Raw genomic sequence first — 9,829 nt, forward strand, 5'->3', positions numbered from 1 at the left:
TCAAAAGGGAAAATAAATCAACATAAATATGGGTTGTATTTACAATGGTGTTTGTTTTTCACTGGTTGCCCTTTTCTTGTGGCAACAGGTCACACATCTTGCTGCTGTGATGGCACATTGTGGTATTTCACCCAGTAGATATGAGAGTTTAGCAAAATTGGATTTGTTTTAGAATTCTTTGTGGATCTGTGTAATGTTTGTTTGTTTTTGAGGGAAATATGTGTCTCTATGTTTCCCTTATCTTTATCACCTCTGTCCCTAACTCCCTCTCCCTGTCCTTCTCTGCTTCTCTCTCTCTCTCTCTCTCTCTCTCTCTCTCTCTCTCTCTCTCTCTCTCTCAGGTGTTCCAGAGGAGAATGGATGGAACAGAGAACTTCTTCAGACCCTGGGAAAACTACAAATCTGGCTTTGGGAACGTGGCTGGAGAATACTGGCTGGGTGAGTCCTCCTTCCAAGGGGAAAGGGCTATGAGCTAGAGGAAGGGGCTATGAGCTAGAGGAAGGGGCTATGAGCTAGAGGAAGGGGCTATGAGCTAGAGGAAGGGGCTATGAGCTAGAGGAAGGGGCTATGAGCTAGAGGAAGGCTATGAAGGGGGCTATGAGCTAGAGGAAGGGGCTATGAGCTAAAGGAATGGGGATATGAGCTAGAGGAAGGGCCTATGAACTAAAGGAATGGGGATATGAGCTAGAGGAAGGGCCTATGAACTAAAGGAATGGGGCTAGGAGCTATGGAAGGGGCTATGAGCTAGAGGAAGGGGCTATGAGCTATGGAAGGGGCTATGAGCTAAAGGAATTGGGCTAGGAGCTAGAGGAAGGGGCTATGAGCTATGGAAGGGGTTATGAGCTAGAGGAAGGGGCTAGGAGCTAGAGGAAGGGGCTATGAGCTATGTAAGGGGCTATGAGCTAAAGGAATGGGGCTAGGAGCTACGGTAAGGGGCTACGAGCTAGGGAAGGAGCTAGGAGCTATGGGAAGGGGCTAGGAACTATGGAAGGGGTTATGAGCTAGAGGAAGGGGCTATGAGCTATGTAAGGGGCTATGAGCTAAAGGAATGGGGCTAGGAGCTACGGTAAGGGGCTATGAGCTAGAGGAAGAGGCTAGGAACTATGGGAAGGGGCTACGAGATAGAGGAAGAGGCTAGGAGCTATGGGAAGGGGCTATGAGCTGAGAATAGGAACTAGGAAGTTAGGCTAGGAGCTAGAGGAAGGGCTATGAGCTAGAGGAAGGGGCTATGAGCTAGAGGAAGGAGCTAGGAGCTATGGGAAGGGGCTAGGAGCTATGGAAGGGCTATGAGCTAGAGGAAGGGGTTAGGAGCTAGAGGAAGAGGCTAGGAGCTATGGGAAGGGGCTAGGAGCTAGAGGAAGGGGCTAGGAGCTTTGGGAAGGGGCTAGGAGCTATGGAAGGGGCTATGAGCTAGAGGAAGGGGTTGGAGCTAGAGGAAGAGGCTAGGAGCTATGGGAAAGGGCTATGAGCTAGAAGAATGGAGCTAGGAGCTAGAGGAAGGGGCTAGGAGCTAGAGGAAGGGGCTATGAGCTAGAGGAAGGGGCTAGGAGCTAGAGGAAGAGGCTATGAGCTATGGGAAAGGGCTATGAGCTAGAAGAATGGGCTAGGAGCTAGAAGAAGGGGCTACGAGCTATGGAAGGGGCTATGAGCTAAAGGAAGAGCTAGGAACTAGGGAAGGGGGGCTAGGGTAAGAGCTAGAGAAAGGGGAAAGGGGTTAGAGGAAGAGGCTAGGAGCTATGGGAAAGGGCTATGAGCTAGAAGAATGGGCTATGAGCTAGAGGAAGGGGCTATGAGCAAGAGGAAGGATCTACAAGCTAGAGGAAGAGGCTAGGAACTAGGGGGAGGGGCTATGAGCTAGGGGAAGGGGCTATGAGCTAGAGAAAGGGGCTAGGAGCTAGAGAAAGGGGCTAGGAGCTAGAGGAAGAGGCTATGAGCTATGGGAAGGGGCTATGAGCTAGAGGAAGGGGCTAGGAGCTAGAGGAAGGGGCTACGAGATAGAGGAAGAGGCTAGGAGCTATGGGAAGGGGCTATGAGCTAGAGGAAGGGGCTAGAATCTAGAGGAAGGAGCTATGAGCTATGGAAAGGGACTAGGAGCTATGGAAGGGGCTATTAGCTAGAGGAAGGGGCTAGGAGCTAGAGGAAGAGGCTAGGAGCTATGGGATGGGGCTAGGAGCTAGATGAATGGGCAAGGAGATAAAGGAAGGGGCTATGAGCTAGGGGAAGAGGCTAGGAACTAGGGGAAGGGGCTATGAGCTAGAGGAAGAGGCTAGGAGCTATGGGAAGGTGCTATGACCTAGAGGAAGGGGCTACAAGCTAGAGGAAGGGGCTAGGAGCTAGAGGAATGGGCAAGGAGATAAAGGAAGGGGGCTGGAAGGAGCTATTAGCTAGGGGAAGGGTTAGAAACTAGGGGAAGGGGCTATGGGAGCTAGAGAAAGGGGCTAGGAGCTAGATGAAGAGGCTATGGAGCTATGAGGAAGGGGCTATGAGCTAGAGGAAGGGGCTAGGAGCTAGAGGAAGAGCTAAAGGATGGGGCTAGGAGCTATGGGAAAGGGATAAAGGAAGCTGAGAGGAATGGGCTAGGGGAAGGGGCTAAGGAAGAAGAGGCTATGAGCTAGAGGAAGGTGGGCTAGAGGAGCTAAAGGTAGGGGCTATGAGCTAGAGGAAGGGGCTAGGAGATAAAGGAAGAAGCTAGGGATGAGCTTTGGGAAGGGCTATGAGGAGCTAGAGGAAGGAGCTAGGAGCTATGGGAAGGGGCTAGGAGCTAGAGGAAGGGGCTAGGAGCTAGGAGCTGGGAAAGGGATAGGAGCTAGAGGAATGGGCTAGGAGCTAACGAAGGGGCTATGAGCTAGAGGAAGGGGCTAGGAGGAAGAGGAAGAAGCTATGAGCTTTGGGAAGGGGCTAGGAGCTAGAGGAAGGAGCTAGGAGCTATGGGAAGGGGCTAGGAGCTAGAGGAAGGGGCTAGGAGCTATGGGAAGCTAGAGGGGGCTAGGAGCTAAGAGGAAGAAGCTATGAGCTATGGGAAGGAGCTAGGAGCTAGAGGAAGGGGCTAGGAGCTATGGGAAGGGGGGGCTAGGGGCTAGAGGAAGAAGCTAGAGGAAGAATGAGCTATGGGAAGGAGCTAGGAGCTAGAGGAAGGGGCTAGGAGCTATGGGAAGTGGCTGGGAGCTAGAGGAAGGGGCTAGGAGCTATGGGAAGTGGCTGGGAGCTAGAGGAATGCGCAAGAAGATAAAGAAAGGGGCTACGAGCTAGGGGAAGAGGTTATAAACTAGGGGAAGGGGCTATGAGATAGAGAAAGGGGCTAGGAGCTAGAGGAAGGGGCTAGGAGCTAGACAAATGGGGATAGGATGTAAGGAAAGGGCTGAAATATGACAGGACCTTTATGCTTTCTGTTCTTGTCAGGTCTGGATAACATCTTCCTCCTGACGATGAGGAAGAAGAATGAGCTGAGAGTGGACATGGAGGACTTTGAGGGAGGGAAAGTTTTTGCTAAATACACATCCTTCTCCATTGATCCTGAGAACTACGGATACACACTGAGACTGGGCAGTTATGTAGACGGAGGGGCAGGTGAGTTATTCTTCTTCATCAGGTTTAACATCATCATCACCTATGGTGTCACATTATAACTCTTCCCTTATGTGTGTGTTGTGGTGATTTGTTTCTGTATCATCAAAGGAGGAGAGACAAACTTATCACATAAGTCAGAGTTATACTTTAAATCTTTATTCACATATTAATAAGGGAGCAGGTCAATACAACACACGCAAATGAAGTGAATCGATTGAGTGCTCTGCGATAACGATGGCTGGTCGACGTCCCAACCTGTAGGTGATTCGTTGAGAGCCCCGACACAAAGGATACAAAGATCTTTTATAGCAAAGATACACCCTCTTAGTCTACGTTACAAATAACAGATGTGTGGAATGGGTCACAAGGTGAAATAAATTAATAAGACAGTAGACAGTATCTGCTGTAAAGACTGTTCTCATTGTGTAGAAAACATGGTCCCCAAAACAAAGTTCCTAACATCATCATCCATACCGGAGCCATCTCCATCCTGGTACCGCCCGGCACACAAACATCAAGTCATTCTATGGAATGCGGCTCAGAGAGAGAGAGGACAAGACCATCATCAATCAGTAGCTGGAGTTCCATCTCAGAAGCTCCTCTCAGTTCAGACAAAATATAGTTCTAAGAACCCTATTTTTTTTCATAAAACAACCATTTCATGCAGTAACAGTATTATAAAATAATCTTGTAATTTCTCCACGATAGTGTTTCGTTCCTAAAGGGCCCCACAAATCAAATCAAATCAAGTGTCAAATGAAATCAAATTGTGTTAGTCACATGCGCCGAATACAACAGGCGTAGTAGACCTTACAGTGAAATACTTACTTACAAGCCCCTAACCAAGAATGCAGTTTTAAAAAATATGCAGTAAAATAACAATAGCGAGACTATATACAGGGGTACCGGTACAGAGTCAATGTGCGGGGGCACCGGTTAGTTGAGGTCATTTTATTTTTCTATTTTTTATTTCACCTTAATTTAACCAGGTAAGCTAGTGGAGAACAAGTTCTCATTTACAACTGCGACCTGGCCAAGATAGAGCAAAGCAGTGTGACACAAACAACAACACAGTTACACATGGAATAAACAAGCGTACAGTCAATAACACAATAGAAAAAAAAGTCTAGAAACAGTGTGTGCAAATGGCATGAGGAGGTAAGGCAATAAATAGGCCATAGTAGCAAAGTAATTACAACTTGGAGTGATAGATGAGCAGATGATGATGTGCAAGTAGAAATACTGGGGTGCAAAAGAGCAGAAAAGTAAATAAAAACAATATGGGGATGAGGTAGGTAGATTGGATGGGCTATTTACAGATGGACTATGTACAGCTGCAGTGATCGGTAAGCTGCTCAGATAGCTGATGTTTGAGGTTAGTGAGGGAAATATAAGTCTCAAGGTTCAACGATTTTTGCAATTTGTTCCAGCAGAGAACTGGAAGGAAAGGCGGCCAAAGGGGTGTTGGCTTTGGGAATGACCAGTGAAATATACCTGCTAAAGCTCCGATGAGGCGGAGCTTTACCTAGCATAGACTTATAGATGACCTGGAGCCAGTGGGTCTGGCGATGAATATGTAGCGAGGGCCAGCCGACTAGAGCATACAAGTTGCAGTGGTGGGTGGTATAAGGGGCTTTAGTGACAAAACGGATGGCACTGTGATAGACTGCATCCAGTTTGCTGAGTAGAGTATTGGAAGCTATTTTATAAATGACATCGCCGAAGTCGAGGATTGGTAGGATAGTCAGTTTTACGAGGGTATGTTTGGCGGTGTGAGTGAAGGAGGCTTTGTTGTGAAATAGGAAGGCGATTCTAGATTCAATTTTGGATTGGAGATGTTTAATATGAGTCTGGAAGGAGAGTTTACAGTCTAACCAGACACCTAGGTATTTGTAGTTGTCCACATATTCTAAGTCAGAACCGTCCAGAGTAGCTAGTCAGGCGGGCTGGTGTGGGCAGCGAATGGCTGTAAAGCATGCATTTGGTTTTACTAGCGTTTAAGAGCAGTTTTAAATTGAGGTAATATGTACATGTAGGTAGAGTTATTAAAGTCACTATGCATAGATAATAACAGAGAGTAGCAGCGTCATGAAAGGGCGGAGCAATGCAGATAATCGGGGTAGCCATTTGATTAGCTGTTCAGGAGTTTTATGGCTTGGGGGTTGAAGCTGTTTAGAAGCCTCTTGGACATAGACTCGGCGCTCCAGTACCGCTTGCCGTGCATTAGTAGAGAGAACAGTCTAGGGTGGCTGGAGTCTTTGACAGTTTTTAGGGCCTTCCTCTGACATACCAGGCAGTGATGCAACCATGATCTCAATAGTGAAGCTGTAGAACCTTTTGAGGATCTTCCCAAAACATTGCTTCCTGTTGAACTCGGAACATCTTGGTTTTGTTTGTTTGGAAAGTTTGTAGTTTGAAAGTGTATTGGTAAGTTTTTGGTAGCTACCTAGCTTCTTAGTTTAGATCCCGCAACGCATCAGTTGCTGGGACTGCTTGTCTCTTTCCAGTGGCCCTGCCAACCAAGGAAGGGTCTGAAGAGCTATTTGTCATCACAGCTAGCCTAGCTGCTAGCTAGCTGCATATCAAGCTAGCGAGGTTTTCTTGAACGCAGCCCATGACGCGGTTAGCCATTCTGTCTGGGACCGGGGATTGTCTCGAGGGACAATCAAGGTGGAACAACATGGTTGTGGACGGAATTGCAGAATCTCCACATGAGACCTGGACAGAGTCTGAGGACAAAGTGAGGTAAATGATGGGGGCAACGGTACCGGACGGCAGGCAGGCTCATAGTCAGGGTAGACAGAGGTCACTAATCCAGAGGGGGGCAAAGGTACAGGTCAGCAGGCAGGGTCAGGGGCAGGCAGAGTGGTAGGCTGGCGGCCTCGGAGTCAGGACAAGCAAGGGTCAGGGGCTGGCGGCCTCGGAGTCAGGACAGGCAAGGGTCAAAACAAGGAGGGCGAGAAAAGAGACTGGAAAACGCTGGTGGACTTGACAAACAAGACTAACTGGCAACAGACAAACAGAGAACACAGGTATAAATACACAGGGGATAATGGGGAGGATGGGCAACACCTGGAGGTGGGTGGAGACAAACACAGGTGAAACAGATAAGGGCGTGACCGTATCGGCGTGAACAGATAGGGCTCATCTCATATGTATATACTGTATTCTATACTATCTATTGTATCTCAGTCTATGCCGCTCTGACGTTGCTTGTCCTTATATTTACATATTCTTAATTCAATTCCTTAACTTAGATTTGTGTGTATTCGGTATTTGTTGTGAAAATGTTAGATTTTACTTATTAGATATTGCTGCACTGTCGGAACTAGAAGTACAAGCATTTCGCTACACTCGCAATAACATCCGCTAAACACGTGTACGTGACAAATTACAATTTGATTTGATTTGATTTGGGCCTTTTTGATATGGCCTTCTCATGCACTGATTGTCATGGATCAACATTCTCCCAATTCCCCCTATAATTATTGTGGCCACCAATATGCTCACACATTCCCAGTTGTCCAGGCAAACTAACCATGCGCTCTGCCTTCTCTCCTATGCGAGCAGCCTTGCGCACCTAAAACCAAGAACAATTCAATAGAACACATTTTTGACTGATTGTCAGTGTTTTATCATCGGAGGGACATAAAAAAACACTCTGAAAATTATCCAAACGATATAGCTCCTTATCAGGGTAGCCTAGTGGTTAGAGCATTGAACTAGTAACCAGAAGGTTGCAAGTTCAAACCCCCCGAGCTGACAAGGTACAAATCTGTTGTTCTGCCCCTGAACATGGCACTGTTCCTAGGCCCTCATTGAAAATAAGAATGTATTCTTAACTGACTTGCCTAGTTAAATAAAGGTTAAATAAAATCATTCTCCACATTTTTTGTAGTTTTTTTTGTCGTGTGAAACCTCTGTTCACTTGACTTAGAACGATTTTTGTTTTATTTACCATTATAATTATCGTCCTTGGTGTGGATGGCCCTTTAGTCCAGTCAATAAGCTCCCAAAAAATAACATCTTGTTTCATTTGGAATAGAAGCATGCAAATTGGCACACCTGTGTATTTTTTTAAGCTCAACAAAACATGATATACAGTTGAAGTCGGCGGTTTTACGTACACCTTAGCCAAAAACATTTAAATGCAGTTTTCACCATTTCTGACAAATAAACATTTCCTGTCTTAGGTCAGTTAGGATCACCCCTTTATTTTAAGAATGTTAAATGTCAGAATAATAGTAGAGAGAAAGATTTATTTCAGCTTGTAATTTCTTTCATCAAATTCCCAGTGAGTCAGAAGTTTACGTACACTAAATTAGTATTTGGTAGCTTTGCCTTTAAATGGTTTCAACTTGGGTCAAACGTTTTTGGTAGACTTCCACAAGCTTCCCACAATACGTTGGGTGAATTTTGGCCCATTCCTCTTAACAGAGCTGGTGTAACTGAGTCAGGTTTGTAGGCCTCCTTGCTCGCACACGCTTTTTCAGTTCTACCCACAAATAATCTATAGGATTGAGAACAGGGCTTTCTGATGGCCACTCCAATACCTTGAATATGAATATGAGATGAGTAATACATAGACTAAGATAGAGTAGATAGTATATGAATAGCATAACTGTTTCATTTTATTTGGTCTTCCACATTACCAGGCTACTATACTCTTGTCTGTTGGTTGATTCTCAGGGGACTCCATGTCATATAGCAACGGCATGAAGTTCAGCACCTACGACAAAGACCAAGATACCTGGGGTGACAACTGTGCCAGGCGCAACATGGGTGGATTCTGGTACGGTGCCTGTTCGCATGCTAACCCTAACTCCCTGTACGCACCACATCAGGGAACTTCTTTAGCTAATATGAAGTTTTATTGGCAGCACTGGAAAGGGGTAGACTACTCTCTGAAAAGCATTTCCTTTAAGATCAGGGCTGTCTCTGATGCTGTGGCTGTTCAGGAGCAGGAGTAACATACCTGACTCTCTCAGTCCTGACCTAATGTCACCATCTCTAAATGACTCCACAAATACAATGTGGAGGAGGGGGCACCAGAGCTAGCCAGACAGACACTAACACCCAGAGAACAATATGGCCACTACATTATCACTATAATTATCATCTTGGATGTTAAAGTAGTGTTTCATGTTATAGCAGCACGATGGGCTCTCTGTCTCTTATATGGTCACTATATCACCACTATTGTTATCATCTTGGATGTTAAAGTAGTGTTTCATGTTATAGCAGCACGATGGGCTCTCTGTCTCTTATATGGTCACTATATCACCACTATTGTTATCATCTTGGATGTTAATGTTTCATGTTATAGCAGCACAATGGGCTCTCTGTCTCTTATATGGTCACTATATCAACACTATTATTATCATCTTGATGTTAAAGTAGTGTTTCATGTTATAGCAGCACATGGGCTCTTGTCTCTTATATGGTCACTATATCACCACTATTGTTATCATCTTGATGTTAAATTAGTGTTTCATGTTATAGCAACACAATGGGCTCTCTGTCTCTTATATGGTCACTATATCACCACTATTGTTATCATCTTGGATGTTAAAGTAGTGTTTCATGTTATAGCAGCACAATGGGCTCTCTGTCTCTTATATGGTCACTATATCACTATTGTTATCATCTTGGATGTTAAAGTAGTGTTTCATGTTATAGCAGCACAATGGGCTCTCTGTCTCTTATATGGTCACTATATCACCACTATTATTATCATCTTGGATGTTAAAGTAACGTTTCATGTTATAGCAGCACAATGGGCTCTCTGTCTCTTATATGGTCACTATATCAACACTATTATTATCATCTTGGATGTTAAAGTAGTGTTTCATGTTATAGCAGCACAATGGGCTCTCTGTCTCTTATATGGTCACTATATCAACACTATTATTATCATCTTGGATGTTAAAGTAGTGTTTCATGTTATAGCAGCACAATGGGCTCTCTGTCTCTTATATGGTCACTATATCACCACTATTGTTATCATCTTGGATGTTAAAGTAACGTTTCATGTTATAGCAGCACGATGGGCTCTCTGTCTCTTATATGGTCACTATATCACCACTATTGTTATCATCTTGGATGTTAAAGTAACGTTCATGTTATAGCAGCACGATGGGCTCTCTGTCTCTTATATGGTCACTATATCACCACTGTTGTTATCATCTTGGATGTTAAAGTAGTGTTTCATGTTATAGCAGCACAATGGGCTCTCTGTCTTATATGGTCACTATATCACCAC

At 45.1% G+C, this 9,829-nt stretch overlaps 1 protein-coding gene across 1 annotated transcript in view; it reads left to right on the top strand.

Moving 5' to 3' along the window:
* LOC121845883 (microfibril-associated glycoprotein 4-like) overlaps positions 1 to 8,878 on the top strand; it is a 10,667-nt gene extending 1,789 nt beyond the window's left edge. The window contains exons 3-5 of the mRNA XM_042318075.1: positions 342 to 438; positions 3,400 to 3,567; positions 8,257 to 8,878. Coding sequence (XP_042174009.1) covers positions 342 to 438; positions 3,400 to 3,567; positions 8,257 to 8,537 — 546 coding nt within the window. The 3' untranslated portion in view covers positions 8,538 to 8,878. The remainder of the gene's footprint in view (positions 1 to 341; positions 439 to 3,399; positions 3,568 to 8,256) is intronic.
* Positions 8,879 to 9,829: the final 951 nt, after the last annotated feature.

This window comes from Oncorhynchus tshawytscha, unplaced genomic scaffold (genome assembly GCF_018296145.1).
Source record: "Oncorhynchus tshawytscha isolate Ot180627B unplaced genomic scaffold, Otsh_v2.0 Un_contig_2678_pilon_pilon, whole genome shotgun sequence".
Lineage (NCBI taxonomy): Eukaryota > Metazoa > Chordata > Actinopteri > Salmoniformes > Salmonidae > Oncorhynchus > Oncorhynchus tshawytscha.